Source organism: Neltuma alba, unplaced genomic scaffold (genome assembly GCF_004799145.2).
Source record: "Neltuma alba isolate B1F8T4 unplaced genomic scaffold, ASM479914v2 tig00012499_pilon, whole genome shotgun sequence".
In the NCBI taxonomy this organism is placed as follows: domain Eukaryota; kingdom Viridiplantae; phylum Streptophyta; class Magnoliopsida; order Fabales; family Fabaceae; genus Neltuma; species Neltuma alba.
This window is the reverse complement of record NW_021636968.1, coordinates 222,673-239,639: the sequence shown is the minus strand read 5'-3', so window position 1 is coordinate 239,639 and position 16,967 is coordinate 222,673. Positions and strand designations below refer to the sequence as shown.

At 33.5% G+C, this 16,967-nt stretch overlaps 1 protein-coding gene across 1 annotated transcript; it reads right to left on the bottom strand.

Moving 5' to 3' along the window:
- Positions 1–12,164: 12,164 nt before the first annotated feature.
- On the bottom strand, positions 12,165–15,586 carry LOC114727620 (TMV resistance protein N-like). The gene is made up of 3 exons (XM_028914309.1): positions 14,891–15,586; positions 13,542–14,358; positions 12,165–12,769 (listed from the first exon to the last, which is right to left on the bottom strand). Exons 1-3 carry the CDS (start codon positions 15,584–15,586, stop codon positions 12,165–12,167), a joined length of 2,118 nt encoding a protein of 705 aa, XP_028770142.1.
- Between the last annotated feature and the right edge of the window lie 1,381 nt (positions 15,587–16,967).

The window sequence follows — 16,967 nt, the reverse complement described above, 5'->3', positions numbered from 1 at the left end:
TTGATTTCAATTATAATGTTGTGGTTATGACATTTATATTGATTTTGGAATTAATATATTGTGATTTTCTAAGGTGGCTTGGAATTTTGGATCATATAGTCTCTTGCTAGCTTTAATTCTGTTATTTTGGATTTAAGAGTTCTAATTAAGCATTGGTTTTTAGCATCCTTAATCCCATTTTACTATTCTGGTTGCAGTTAGTAAATTGGGATTTTAGGAAAATATTTTGTGGCAACTCGAGGTGGCTCGGTTGTTGGATCAAAAGCTTAATTATAATTCTTAATTCATTGTTTTTAACTCCCACATCTTTTAGAGTGATGATTGTCTGCGTTGTTGAATTGGAGGATTGATTTTTATCAGTGTTATCTGTGTGTCTCATTTTCATTTCTTTAATCTCCATTCATTTTAATCACTTTTATATAAAAACAAAAAAAAGCATTTTAATTTCAATTTGATTCGTAGTATTTAATTAACAGCTTTTCAAAATCAAAAATCTCTTTTTATAGTTTAGGTTACTTGCATTCATTTACTAGGGTTTAATTTTGTTTTCGGCTCCTCAAAGTGAAACGACCCGAGTTTTGCACTATATTGTATTAATTCGGTTAATTTTTGGAGTAACCCCAAAGCGACAATTAAGGGCAGTTCAACTTCAAGTAAAATTTGATCCTCAATGTCGCCTTGGATCAAATTAAATTAAATTTAGAATGCAGCAAGTGATGCAAACCAAAGTCGTTCTCTTATTGGAGCCAAAAATTAACTAGGTCCTAAATTAACTAAAAATCAAAATTGCTATTAAAAAGGGGTTTTTTTTGTTTTTTTTTAATTTAAAAACTACTTTGTAAAATAAATTGAAAACAATTCTAAATATTTTTTTTGGATTTTTTTTAATATAAAAAAAATTGAAAAGATAATTTGAAATTGAAATTGAAAGAAAATTAATTAAAAAGTAGCAAATGAAAATTTTGGATTTTAAGGAGATATGAGATAATGCTTCTTGGAAAATGGAAATTGGGTTATCCTTGCTCAAAATGATTTGAGAGTTATTTTGTTCACTAATTTAAAATCAAAACCTTAATCACTGATTAAGTCAAGCAATTTCAATTAATAGATGTCCTAAAACTCTAGCTACAACTACCAATTAAAATTACCTTTGAAAACCGATTAGTGTGCAATTAGGATTAGATTAATGCAATTCGGGTCTCTATGCAAAGAACACTCAACTTGAGATATTCAATAAGTACCATACAATTATAACATTCATCCAAACTATGAAAAAATAGCATAACCATATAGAACTCCAAACTGGATATAAATATAAATCTCAAATTGCAAAATCCAATCTCAATCACAAAAATTCAATTCTAAACTAAGAATTACAACTAATAATCTCAGAAAATTTAATTAGATAATATCAATTCTAACTCAGAAAATCCATTACTCAATTAAATTAAAAGAATTGAAACAGAAAAACTCCCCTAATTAACTCTGAAGCTCAAACCCAATACTCCATCTCCAAGAAGCTCGATGAAATTAGCTGGACATGATTTCAAATTTTGCAACCACAGATTTGAAATGCACGGTAGCCATGGATGATCAGGAACGTGATACTGTCAGGCCGAATACAATGACAGAAGCAGAACAGGGCTTGCCGGCGGCAATGGCTATGGAATCACGACTCTGATGGTACGGTGGATGAGAAGAATCAGTTGAAGGTCGCTGCCTCTGCCGAGCTCTGTTTCCAGCTCCCAGTTCTCACCGCGTTGAAGACGATGGGGACAGGGGAAGGTGAGATGGGATGATAATGATTGTGGGTGATGGTGAGTGGAGGTAGCGTGTCGTGAATGGGGGGGTGGAATCCGTGAGATGATGATAAGCGTGGATGGGTGTGGCGTGTGCGTCGTGGAATAGGGAATGGAATGCGTCCTCTCCTCCTCGGTCATATATATATATATATATATATATATATAAAGGTGTATAATATCAAGCCTTGCCGCCACTGTTCCGCCCTTTTTTCCCTCCAGGAGGTGATAATGGTGCAACCCTAAATTCAAACCTTGCAATATCTCCCAAAATTTTCTATAACAAAATCTAAGATAATGTGATATGATATATTTTTTTCAAGAAGATCAATCAGTTAAACTAAATCATAAAAATATGATATTTTTACCCCTTTTTAGCACTATTTTCATCCAATCACAATTAATCCAATTTAATCATAATAAATGCAATTAAACCCAATTTAATTGATAAAAATCCCAAAGAAGATATGGAAAATCTATATAAAATCAGGATTTATCACCTTCTTATTATTACTATGTATTATGTTTCATGATTTATCGTCTATCCTCTATACTCTTTTACACTATGAGTATTTCTTTTCTTTTCTTTTCCTAAATGGCTTGAAGCCATATGGTTTAAATTTTTCTATTTTGTGGCCACAAACCATAAAACTTTGTTTTCTGCTTTATGACCAGAAGCCATAAAACTTTATTATTATTTCTTATGGCCAAAAGCTATAAAACTTTATTATTCTTTCTCATGGCCAGAAACCATAAAAACTTTGTTTTTCTATTTTATGGCCAAGGTCATAAAACTTTATTTTCTACTTTATAGCCAGAAGCCAAAAAAACTTTGTTTTCTTTCTTACAGCCAGAAACCATAATTTTGATTTTTCTATTTTAATGACCAGAAGTCATAATTTTGATTTTCTAACATATGGCCAGAAGCTATATAATTTTTAACTAATGACCAGAAGTCATTTAAATTTGATTTTATCTGATTAAATGGCTCGAAGCCATGTATATATTTATTTTGATTTGATAGATATGATTTTAAAATGCTTATATCCACAGAGACAATATACCAAATTTTGTCCCTTTCTCATTTAATTTTCTTTTCATTTGTTTTCTTTTTGTAATTTATGATTCTTTTTCTTTTCTTCTCATTAGCAAAGAGCAATGTAATTTTCATACATTCCAATTTTTTTAATATTATATTCTTTTGTGGTAGTATCATCATGTCAAACCTTACAAAACTTGAGTTTATGGCTCTTGACATTATTGGCAAGAACTACTTATCTTGGGTACCAGATGCGAAAATTCACCTAAATGCTAATGGTTTGGGAGACACAATTAAGGCAAAAAATAAGGCATCTAATCAAGAAAAGGCTAAAGCCATGACATTTTTACGCCATCATTTACAGGAATGACTAAAAATGGAATATTTGACTATTAAAGACCCACTCGTTCTTCGGAATAGTTTGAAAGAAAGGTATGATCATCAAAAAACTGTCATTCTCCCAAAAGCTCATTATGAATGGATGCACTTGCGCCTACAAGATTTTAAATCTGTTAGTGAGTATAATTCTGCGATATTTAGAATCAATTCTCAACTGAAATTATGTGGAGAAAAAGTCACTGATGAAGACATGTTAGAGAAAACATTCTCCATATTTCATGCATCCAATGTGCTCCTGCAATAGCAATACCATGAAAAAGGTTTCAAAAAGTATCCTGAACTAATTTCTTGCCTTCTTGTAGCTGAGCAAAATAATAATTTTTAATGAAAAATCATGAATCCCGTCTAACCGGCTCCACTCCATTCCCAAAAGCTAATGTAGTAGCAAATGGACTAACACGTGGTTGTGGACGAGGACATGGATGTGCATGAGGTCATCACATTAACCGTGGACGTGGTCGTGGTCATAATCGAGGTGGTTCAAATTCCTAGTCAAGGAGGGCAAAGAATGATGAGAATCGCAAAAGAAAGACTAGTGGAAGTAATAACCACTGTGAAGACTTGTGTTATTGTTGTGGTGGGAATGTTCACTGGTCATGTGCTTATCGTACACCGAAACATTTGGTTGACCTTTATCAATGATTGCTTAAAAATAAAAGTAAAGGCAACGGAAAAATGCCAAGGGTAGAAACCAATTTTGCTGATGAAGAGGGCGATTCTGATTATGGCAACATGGATATCACTCATTTGGATATTGCTAATTTTTTTGCTGATCCTAATGGAAAGATTGATCACCTAATTGGTGATGGGAATGTTCAACAATAAATTGCTTTAGTGAAGTTAAATTCCTCTATTTTTTTTCCTTTGTCATCTTCTTTATAAAATTTCTACTTTCAATGTTGTTATCTTTCCAAATTAATAAAATTATGAGTATTTTCCTTTTATTAATTTTGTTTTCCCCCCCTCTCTTGACTATGTTCCTTGTAACGAAGAATGTCTCCTATCGATGTCAATCATGAAGATTTATGTCTTGTTGACAGTACAACAACTCATACAATACTTAGAAATAAAAAATATTTCTCTTCTTTGGTAATGCAAGAAGCCAACGTTCAAACTATATCTGGAAGTGCAGAACTGATTGAAGGCTCCGGAAGAGCCAATATATTATTACTTGGAAGAACAATATTATACATTGATAGTGTATTTTACTCAACTAAGTCTAAAAGAAATTTGTTGAGTTTTAAGGATATCCATAAGAATGGATACCATATCGAAATAACAATTGAGGAAAATCAAGAATATCTTGCAATTACAAAGTCAACCTCAGGTAAAAAATGCACACTAGAAAGTTGCCTACATTTTCTTCTAGCTTGTACTACACAATTATTAGTACAATTGAAGTAGACGTCATTATAAACCAACAGTTTATAAATGATAACAAATTTAATGTTTGGCATGACCGGTTAGGCCATCTCGGGACAATTATGATGCGAAAAATAATTGAGAATTCATGTGGACATTCATTGAAAAGTCAACAAATACCACAATCCAATGTTTTTTCATATAATGCATGTTCCAAGGGAAAGTTAATTATTCAGCCATCACCAGGAAAACTAAAAAGTGGGCCTCTCACTTTTCTAGAATGTATACAAGGAGATATTTGTGGACCAATACACCCATCGTGCTGACCATTTCGATATTTTATGGTTCTAATTGATGCATCAACAAGATGTCGCATGTCTGTTTATTATCTTCGCGTAACGTGGCGTTCGCAAGATTATTGGCTCAATTAATTAAATTAAGAGCGCATTTTTCTGATTTTCCTATCAAGAAAATACGTCTTGATAATGCTGGTGAATTTATTTCACAAGCTTTCAATAATTATTGTATTTCTCTTGGGATTGATATTGAATATCCTGTGGCTCATGTGCACACACAAAATGGACTTGCAGAATCATTGATCAAACGTTTACAATTAATTGCAAGATCATTACTTATGAGATCAAATCTCCTAATTTCTGCTTGGGGACATGCAATTTTGCATGCAACAATGTTAATTCACATCAGGCCAACAAGTTATCTCAAGTCCTCCCCTTTACAAGTGGTTTTTGGTTAGGAACCCAATATATCCCATCTAAGAACCTTTGAGTGTGCTATATATGTTCCAATTGCTCCCCCACAACGTACCAAGATGGGGCCTCAAAGAAGGATGGGAATATATATTGGATATGAGTCTCTGGCTATAGTAAAATATCTAGAACCGTCAACAGGAGATTTGTTCATGGCTCGATTTGCTGATTGTCATCTTGATGAGTCAGTTTTTCCAACAATAAGGGGAGAAAATAACAAGTTGGAAAAGGACATTAGCTAGAAAGAATTCTCACTATCTCATCTTGATCCTTGCACAAAAGAGTGTGAACTGGAAGTTCAAAAGATACTCAATTTACAAAGTTTAGCTGATCAATTACCAAATGCATTTACTGACCCGAAGAGAGTAACAAAATCACATATTCTAGTTGTTAATGCTCCTATTAAAATTGATGTTCTTAATGGACAACCAATTGTGAATGATTCTAAAGCATGCATGAAGCGTGGCAGGCCCATCAGCTCTAAAGATAAAAATCCTCAAAAGAAAAAAGGAGTTAAAAGTATAAATGGCCTAGTCGAGAATAATTTAGAAAAGTTAGTAACTCCAGAGGAGTCATTAGACAATGCTAACGTCCCAATTCTCAAAGACAGTCAGGTACTTGAAATAATGATGAGATCTCAATTAATTATGTTATGAATGGGATAAGATAGGACCGAAGTGAAGTCGACGTTGATGATATTTTCTCTTATAATGTAGTGCTCGATGTGATGAATGATAATGAAGATCATGAACCAAAGTCAATTAGTGAATCTAAACAAAGAAAGGATTGGTCAAAATGGAAAGATGCAATTGAGGCAGAATTAAAATTGCTAGAATAGCGAAAAGTTTTTGGACCAGTAGTTCTTACACCTGAAGATGTAAAACCGGTCAGATATAAATGGGTTTTTGTGTGAAAGAGAAATGAAAAGGGTGAAATCATAAGATACAAGGCACGACTTGTTGCCCAAGGGTTTACACAAAGACCTGGTATTGATTTTGAAGAAACTTATTCACCAGTAGTGGACGCAACTACTTTTTGATACTTGATTAGCCTCACAGTAAATAAAGGGCTCAATTTACATCTAATGGATATTGTTACAGCCTATCTGTATGGCTTACTTGACAATGACATTTATATGAGACTCCCTGAAGGGCTGAAATTGCCAGAAGCATATAATTCAAACTCTCGAGAACGATATTGAATTAAGTTAAACAAATCCCTATATGGATTAAAGCAATCAGGGCGAACGTGGTATAACAGGCTTAGTGAGTATCTATTCAGGGAAGGATATAAAAATGATACAATATGCCCATGCATTTTTATGAAAAGATCAGGCAATGAGTTCATTATAATTGTTGTCTATGTTGATGATATAAATATTATTGGAAGTCCTGAAGAGTTTGAAAAGGCAGTGAATTGCCTAAAGAAAGAATTTGAAATAAAGGATCTAGGAAGAACAAAATTTTGCCTTGGATTACAAATTGAGTATTTGAAAAATGAAATTTTTGTATATCAAGAAACTTATACAAAAAAATCCTAGAATGTTTTATATGGATAAATCACATCCATTATGTACTCCAATAGTTGTAAGATCTTTGGAGGTGGATAAGGACCTTTTAGACCTTGAAAAATTGGGAAAAAAGGTGATGAAGAGCTACTTGGTCCAGAAGTACCATATCTGAGTGCAATTGAAGCACTAATGTATCTTACTAATCATACGTGACCTGAAATATCATTTGCAAGTAACTTGCTAGCAAGATATAGTTCTTCACTAACATGAGAGCATTGGAATGGAGTTAAATACATCTTTCGTTATCTTAAGGGTATGATGGACATGGGATTATTTTGTTCGAATGCATCCAAGACTGATCTTGTTGGCTATGCAGATGTGGATTTCAGTCTGACCCACATGTCGGTAAATCACAAACTGGTTATCTATTCACATGTGCGGTACAGCCATTTCATGGCGATCTATAAAACAAACTATATCAGCCACATCATCTAACCATGCAGAGATTCTAACAATGCATGAAGCAAGTCGGAATGTGTATGGTTAAGGTCCTTAATACATCACATACGAACTACTTATGGCTTGTCTTCTGGTAAAATGATCCCAACAACACTATGCAAAGATAATACTGCATGTATTATCCAACTAAAAGAAGGGTACATCAAAGGAGATAGAACAAAGCATATCTCCCCAAAATTCTTCTTCACTCGTGACCTTCAAAAGGATGGTGAAATCAATATCCAGCAAATTCGTTATATTGAAAATTTAGCAGACTTATTCACCAAATCACTTCCAGCCACCACGTTCGAGAGACTTGTTCATGACATTGGGCTTCGCAGTCTTAGAGATGTCAATTGACATCGTCAAGAGGGGGAGTAAATGTATGTTGTACTCTTTTTTCCTTGTCTATGGTTTTCCCATTGGGTTTCCTAGCGAGGTTTTAACGAGGCAGCACTATGAAATATATATCAATAAATGTTGCACTCTTTTTCTTCTACTAGGTTTTGTCCCACAGGGTTTTCTTTGCAGAAGTTTTTTAATGATGCACATATTTAGTTATGGACATCCAAGGGGGAGTGTTATGAATATAATATCTTTATGGATGTCCATGTATCTATCATTATCTCTCTTATTTCCCAGTATCCTCAATATTTCCCATTATCCCCATTATCTTTTATTATTATATCTGTAGATTCTGTCAAAGATGTAAAGTTATGTCTATAAATAGAAACCATGTATAATGTATTCAGCACCCTTGAATGGAATGAGAAATACTCTTTCTTATTGATATTCTTTTCTTCTCTATTCTTCTTCTTTATTTATAACAAAATTTATTTGTTTATATTTTTATAATATTGTATCAGATATTATATCTGAACTATACATTTTCCATCTAAGGATGGAGAAAGGATTTTGAATATCTACTCCTTCCATTTTTTTCTTTGTTCTATTTGTTCCCTATAAATTAATAAGTATATAAGTTGATTTTTCAAAATGAATATTTTTTATCCCCTTAATTAAATTTAGAGGGAAAAATGAATGGAGTGGATATTGAAGGAATAGAGTTATGGATTTGGATACTCTAAGAATCTCTTCTTCACCATTAAATGAAAAATAAATGGTTCAGATATAATATTTATATAATATTATTAAAATGTAAATAAATAAATTTAAACTATTACGATTTATTTTGGGCAATTTATACCTATAGTCCCAAAAAAATTAGTTTATAAAATATTTTAATAATAATTTTATAAAATATTAAATCAAACTATTTATTATTTAAATGTAGAGGTTTTTGGGGGGGGGTTGGAAGGAACGGGGAAGAAAAGGTGAGAGAGGATGCTGAGGGAATTCAATGTCTACGGGGCCGCAGTCAAAAGGAAAGAGTACAAATGGCTTAGTAATTGGGTAATGGGGTCTTTTTAATTGTAGTTTTCACTGAAGGAAACAGAAGAAATGGGGTCTAGTGCTGAACGATTTCATTCTTTTTGTCTACAATACAAAAAAAACGTCAGAGGTGAAAGTTGTTCAACGAGTGCTTCACAAATTCTTGTGTGAATTATTTGTAATATAGTATTTGGGTGTAATTCTTTTAACATGTAGTATTTTGGGATTTTTTTTTACCGTTTGTAGTATTTTACTAATAAATTAAAAAGAATTGGACAGGAAGAAAATACATTCCAGGTTGACCGAATTGATAACTATTTGTCTATATTCCTTACGGTCTATTCATAGTTCAAGCAAAATTTTGCATTCAAAGAAAGCATGATCACACAAATCATATGCTTTAAGAGCTAAATCCATTTCATAGAACATATTAAAACAGAATAATAGAACGGTGGCCATGAAGCTGTTGGGCACAAATTTGCATAGTTTTGACGATGAAGCTTTTGGAGTCAGCTCAAGCCTATTCTTAACGTGTTCAAAACCGCGCTGCTCTCTGACACTCTGCAAACTTATTTATTCTCGAGGAACATAATTAAACAGCAACATCTCAGCACATTTTAAACATTTGATTTTTTTTTTTAATAGGAAGTAGAAAATTTGTTGAGGCCAGCATCCAATGGCATCGAAAGTAAAGGTGATTTTGGTGGAATATGAAAAACCAATAAAGGAGATTATTCTTCAAGTCTCAACACTGAATCAATACAGACATGGAAGTTATGAAAATCTTGTTTGATGATAATCAGAGTTAAGTTGATACTTGTGATCTTATGATTAGCTGTTACAAATTTTAACATGGGACTTAAAAAATACAGTGTATTTTGAAGTCTCAATTTGAGGGCTTTAACAGGCTAAACAGTGTACATACGGACTCTAAGTTAGAAAAATTTTAATACTACCTTATTGGGATATATGATTATAGTTAGTTTTCCTTTGTGTTTTAGATATTGAACAGGTTCGCATGCAAGAGCCTGATTTAGCTTAGAACCTATATCAGATTAAATGGATGAAGTTTTTTTTTTCACACTTTTACTCTGTTGTTTATTGGGTGTTTGTTGTTCATCAGGTTGTTTTCTGCAGTGGTATTGGGCAGGAGTTATGTATAGTAGCTAGGCAGGCATATTTTCTATCCTAAGTTATTTTTTTTACTTAATCAGCCTAATAATCACAAATTTATTAGAAACATTTTGTGCAAAATAATAAGAGTTTTGAAACCTCTACTTCTTGCTTTGACTTTGCAAAATGATTATATTCTGTGAACTTGAGAGATTTAAGCATCCATATTGAAGGAATGTAAAATTCATTGATGGATTATTCCCTTGATACACAGTAATGTTTTGCAATCGAATCATGATTGGACTTGGACTAGGGGAAAATAGTAATTAAGACCTTGATCATCTCGTACTTGCATTTTTCTTTGAAAGAAATTGTAAAATCAAAATGAAGGGAGAATTACAATAAGATCTCAAAGAAAAAAATAATTACCAGTAAATCCTAATGACAAGTGAATAGTAGTCATTTACTATCTTAGAGCTTGTCATTACAAGGCTGCTCATGTTGTCAATGAGACTTTTTAGTGATTATATTCTTTGCTTGAGACTCATAATAATTCTCCCTAAAAGGAAAATAAAAAAAGACAAGGGATTCTTAACACAGCATTTGAAGGAGGGTCACATTCACACGCTATGCAACAATAAATTCTTACTGGAAGAAATTCTTCCCTGTTTTAATCAGTACTCCCTTGTGTTCTTATTATAACATTTAAATAATTAATTTTCATGTATCAAAAAATTAATTAAAAGTAACAAATAGCTAAAAAATATATTTTTGTTTGCTCTTATAATAAAGGAGAAAAAAAGATGAAAGAGAATATATGAAAAAATATCATAAAGAGGGAGTGACAAAGGAGGAGAATAAATTCATTAAAGGCAAAATGGAAAAAATGTATTAAATGGAGAAAAAGTTTTGCCTTCCTTCTTCGGACAGCCAAATCCAATTCATTTATCATATTTCAAACATCAATACTTACAGAAACAATTAAAGAAGAAGAAAAAGAGGGCTCACCTACGAACAAAACAGAGATGCGGCGGAACAGAGGAAAGCGCACAGAGCAATGCCAAATTCAAACGAATCACTAAGAAGCAGCAAGGAAAGAAGAAACAAGAGGCGAACTGCTCACCTCACACCATCAAGGTGACGGACGGCAATGGCAGGAGGAGAAAAATGACGATGATTTCTCAAGAATAGTAAGCAAAGAAGAGGCCGACGGCTGGAAGGAGAACGGCGCAACCACCGCGGCAGTGAATATAAGGAGGATGGAGGTTGACAGGAACTGCGGCTGAGATCCCCTTTTTCTAATTCTCCATAGGTTGCTTCTCTCTTTTTCTCCACTCCCTTTAGCGTAACAAGCCGAGAAAAATATCATGAAAACATATATATACACGCACAAAAGGACTATGGTGATTGCAAAGTGTGTGTGTGTAAAGAATTAAAATGATAAAAGTTTGTCTCATACATCGGTAGGATTCACAACAAACAATAAACAATGTTTGTCCTAGACTACCAATCGATCTTATTAAAAATTTACAACACATGATCAAAATATTAAATAATTAATACCTCCGATTTTTAATATGAGAGCTAGATAACTAATTTGAAGAGATTAAAAAAAATTAATTAAGTTGTTAATTGTAAGAAACATGTGCTGACTTTCCTAAATTATTCTTTTTAATCATGTTCACTGGAACTATCATTTGATAGAAACGACGCCTTATGATCAATAAGGATCTTTTAGAACAAAAATAATAAATTTGAGAACAAAGTAATTGAGGTCTTACATTTAGGACCAAATTCTAACTCTTATATTAAAACCAGAGGCAGTATTTTACATTACTTTTAAGGCCATTACAGGATTTTTGCCATCTTTGAACATTTCTACACAACACAGGCCATTCGCACTTGCTTACAACAAAACAAGAACAGTGAATATGCATAATAGATAGTTGACCTACGGCCATTGGATCGTATATATATTAATACTTCCTCCTGAATCCTTTTCTATAGTCCTTAATACATAAAAATGACGTAACAACCTTCTTCATAGATTATATTAAATTAATGTATCAGGAAAATTTTAAATATCCATCAAGCATGCATTAATATAAAATATAAATTTTAATCTAAAACCAGAAGGCTTGATCTACGTACCTTGGAAGTATAGACTCATCTTCTTCAACAACGAACTGATCATGATGTTTGAGCATTGATAACTCTCAATTCTCAAGTCGTGTATTCATTTCTCAACGTCAGGTTGTTTAACATCAGTGGCCTGAATATTTTCATCATTGTCTGGGGCCCAGTATTTGCAGACCCATTGCCCCATTAAGTGCTCTTTTAGCAAGTAATTCAGCAATGCCATTGCCGTCTCTGTGAAAGACCTGGATATCCACAAACCAATCCCACTCTAACATCCCTTTGATTTCCATGATGAGAGCAATATCCTTGTGCGTCTCAGGGACTTCAAATTTGATCAATCGAACAGCCTCAGCGGAGTCGCTTCTCAAGATAACATCTCCAGTACCAGCGTCCCAAGCGCTTTTGAGACCCATCAAGCAACCCCATAGTTTGGCTGTGAGGATATCTCCGCCACTTAATTTCAGAAGAAAAGCCTCCTTCATACAATTGTTGCCATCTTTAAGAACGCCTCCACAAGCTGCTTTGTCATCTAAATGAGAATAGGCGCCATCCACTTCTACAACAGTATCATCAGGTCTCGGCCGGGGACTATAACCTCCACTGTTGATGTCTGGATCAATCTTCACGTAGTTATTGATGATACTACAACCTTCGTCCCCTGTTCTTCGCCATGCTTCAACATCTTCTTTACACACCGCTCGCCACCCACACTTGCTTATTTTCATCCTTGGTGACTTGTTTCCATTGCATTCTTAGAGAAAAATACCATTTGAAGTCCATTGACAACCAAAGAGGAATAAGGAATATATTTTATATAAAGCAGAGGACTCATAGCCGGATGTAGAAAACTATGCCCACAATACGAGTTTGGAAATTCATCATTAGGAAATCTGCAACTCCAACAAATTCCATCCCACCCCTCTCCAAATGTGAGATCGCGTTCTATGACTAAGCATATGGCTATGCCCCACCATTCACGTGAACCACAATAATCAGGGGATATATTTATTATGAACGACACATTATTTGGACACCACCAGAATTCTTTCTCGCAAAAGTAGTTTTGATTATAAAACCATGATGGTACTCTGCTGCCTGGAATTGTTAATGAGTGCCAACGTGGACGGAGGGAAAAAAACTGGGGCAAAAAAAAGCAAAAAAAAAAAAAAACATACGTACAAGTAAAATAAACTATATTTTATTGTCAAAGAAATTAAGAAAAAAATAGGTGATTCTAAAAACTCACAATTTCTGAATCCCCTCTTATAATTGCTGACTTCATATTTAAATGGTTGTGAACCTATAAGAAACAATTTTGCGTGTTAAAGAAGTAAATGATTGAGGTGAAAGAACAATTAAACAAATAAAATAAACCTGAGGTTGAAATGATTCAATGAAATCCCATAATTGATCTGCACATCCGTATTGTTTCATTAATGAAGAACTTTCAGCCCATATATATGATAGATTTGACGGAAGTTGCGGCAAAGACCGAAGCCTTGGGCACCTCCAGAGACCAATACCCTTAAGCTTCGAAAGATTGGAAATGAGGCCAGATGGTAAGTCAATGAAATTGTTTCCACTTAGATCTAAAATTTCCAATGATGATAACATGCTGATGTCATCGGGAAGTGATGCATCATGGAGATTGCAGTTTACTAAACGTAAATGTGTCAATGATGACAAAGACGGCAACAGCATAAAATTTGTTGAGCTTGATGGCCTTTGAAGAAGGGAGAAGCAACTCCATGATGATGAAAATTGTGCTTCATCATTGCAGTCACTAAATGATAACCCTTTTATAGCAATCCCACTCAAATCCAGCTCTTCCAAAGCTTCATTTTCATTCAAATTCTCTGGCAGCCTTGAAAACTTTGAGCATTCAGAAATTTTTATAACTTTGAGAGCTTTCAACTTATTAACACTACATGGAAGACAGACCAGCTTTTTGCAGTTCCTCAAATTTAATTCAATGAGGCCAATCAAATTGCCCAGTGATTGAGGTAGTTTGGCTATACCAGTCTTCTCTAAATCAAGCTTCGATAGATGGGTCATATCTTTTCCAAACTCAGGAAGTTTTCTAACTTTTGAACAACCCGATAGAATAAAAGTCTCCAAGCCATTGATCTCAAATTTTTTTGGAAGGGTTTTAACTTCTTTGCAATCTTTCAAGTCAACAATGACAAGTTTCTTGTGTTGCCCAAGAGACTGGTGAATTTTAACCAAGTTAGAACACCCTTCAAGAATCAACTTTTCAAGATGAGGAATTCCATCAAAATTTGGGGTTTTGATGAGGTATTTTGAATGAGATAGATCAAGAGACTTTAGGCTTGGGAGAGGCTAACAATAGAAAAATAGGAAACAATAAGCCCTCAAAACCAAACACTAATTATAATTATAATTTATTAAATTATGGACAAAGAATTTAAATGAAAGGATCGTAATACCTGTGTTCCTCTCCAAAGTTTTTTTTAATTTGCTATGTTGCATTTTAGTACTACAAGTTCATGGAGTTGAGGCTGACTAGGCAAATAAAATAATGGATACCCCACCCATTCTATGACTTTCAACTCGCTGGAAAGGGTCTTGAGCCCATGCGGAAGATTTAATTGGCAATGTGAAACATGTGAGCGACTTGAAATGATAAGTAACCTGAGATTACTCATCTTTGAGAAGGCTTCAGGATCCCAAATGCATCACATGACTTTTCCAATGTTAGGGCCATTCCTCGAGTTGCTTCTGTCCCCTATAAAACAACAAGCCAAGGTAAATGTTGTGGAATATATTATATTAAAAAAGCACATAAACAAAAGAACGGTTGAATAATGTCACCTTATTTCTTTTTAGTACATGATTGGCATCCTCCAAAGACAATCCTTGAACGCTTGCCGGCGTCATAAGGTGATTCTTGATAAACAATATATTTTCCCATATCTTGGAGAATTTCATGCACCCACAAATGCCCTTCATAATTAGTTATTAGTGATCTCTTAATGAGAACATTTATCCCAGTTTCTGGGTGAAGATCCTTCTCCAAAGTTTCTAAAATTTGTATGACATGATCTTTGTCCATCCCATTGAAAAAGCAAGCAATATCCAAGAATATGGTTTTTTCCTGATCATCCAGTCCATCAAAACTCACTTGAAGTATCTTCAAAATGTCCTTTGGAGGAACTTTCTTGAACTTAGCTAGTTCATCTTTCCATTCCACTATAGTTCTTTTGCAAAGAGATGAACCTAACACTGTGAGCACTAAAGGAAGGCCTCCAGCATACTTAATGACAGTTCTAGCAAGTTTCAAATAATCTTCATTAGGATGCTCTTCTTTAAAAGCTTTTTCAAGGAAAAGTTCAAGGGACTCGTTATCACTCAATAATTTGAATTCATACACAGCAGATACACCATGTGATGATAACAAATGCCTGTCCCTAGTTGTTATTATTATTATGCTCCCTTCACTGAACCATCCTTGCTTTGGAGCCAAATTTTCAAGTTGCCTAATATCACTCACATCATCAAGGACAAGTAGAATTTTTTTGTCAGTCAACTTTCTCTTTATTAACCCCATTCCTTCATAAAAATCAGCCACTTCCATACTCTTTTTTTCTAGAGAAGAAAGAAGTTTTCTTGGCAATGAAATCAAACTTCTTTTTCCCATGCCTCTCTAATATTATCAGGAAGCAGTGAATCTCAAAGTTTTTGCGCTCTTGCTTCCGCTCATAAAAGGCTCTAGCAAGAGTTGTTTTGCCTACGCCTCCTGTGCCCCATATTCCTATAAACCCAATTCCTTTTGATTCCCTTGCTACAATTGACTTCAATTCATCTAATTTTGGTTCAATTCCAATTAACTTGCCATGACCAGATGCTGATTTATCAAGTAACTTTGACCCCATTTCTTCAGCAATGCTTTCAATGAATTCTGTTTCATACCTGCATATGAAAATAAAATTGTAAAATGATTTTTTTTGGACATGAAAATAGCGTGACGGTTTAAGTCAATTGAATTTTGAAGTTTTTGCATAAACAATAAAAGACACTTGATGTGAGATGTAAAGAAAACATGACCACAATTGTAGCAATCTTAAGTTTTCCGTGAACGTTAGTTTAACTTAATGGGGCAGGAGATAATTATTTGCAGACATACACGGTTATGTGTGTGTGTCCACACACTTTACTATAACTCCTAGATATTGAAGTCACTTAATCAACACATTATAAATTATTAATATTAATTTTTTAATTGTTGAATTACATAATTATTATTATGTAATTTTACTAATACATATTCAGAAAAATGACCATTTCAGAATTCTATCATTAATTGAATTCAATTGGAAAACAGAGATCATCTACAACCTAGTGCTACTAGTCTATTTTAGCAACAAAGAAAAATACAAGTCTATAATGAAATAACATGGGTGAAATATTAAGGAAAAAAATAATCTAGCAGTCCTCGTAGTTTTATTTGATATTGAATCAAGTCTTTTTATTTTTTTGTTTCTTCTTTTTATGAATTTTTTATATTTATTACATTAAATGAACAATTCCTTCTGTTAAAAATACCCCCAACACGGTTAATGATGTGGTGACATAGCATTAAAAGGCTACATGGACTTGCTTTCTCTTCTTCCTAGTAAAAGCCTGCGGCTCTCTCTCTCTCTCTCTCTCTCTCATCCCTTAAGGGCCAACCACGCCAGTCTCATGCCAAAAGGTTTAAATTGTATTCACTTTTCCATAAGCCGCTGGAGATATACTATTCCGTCTTTTATTATAAGATATTTTTAACTAAATTATGTAATTTAAAAAATAATTAAAATTAGTTAAAAGCAATTAATATTTAACAAATGCAGTTTTTTTCTAAATATACCCCTATATATAAATAGAAAAATATGAAAGAATAATAATGAGATAAATAAAAAAGAGAATGTATTAAATACACTAAATTAGAA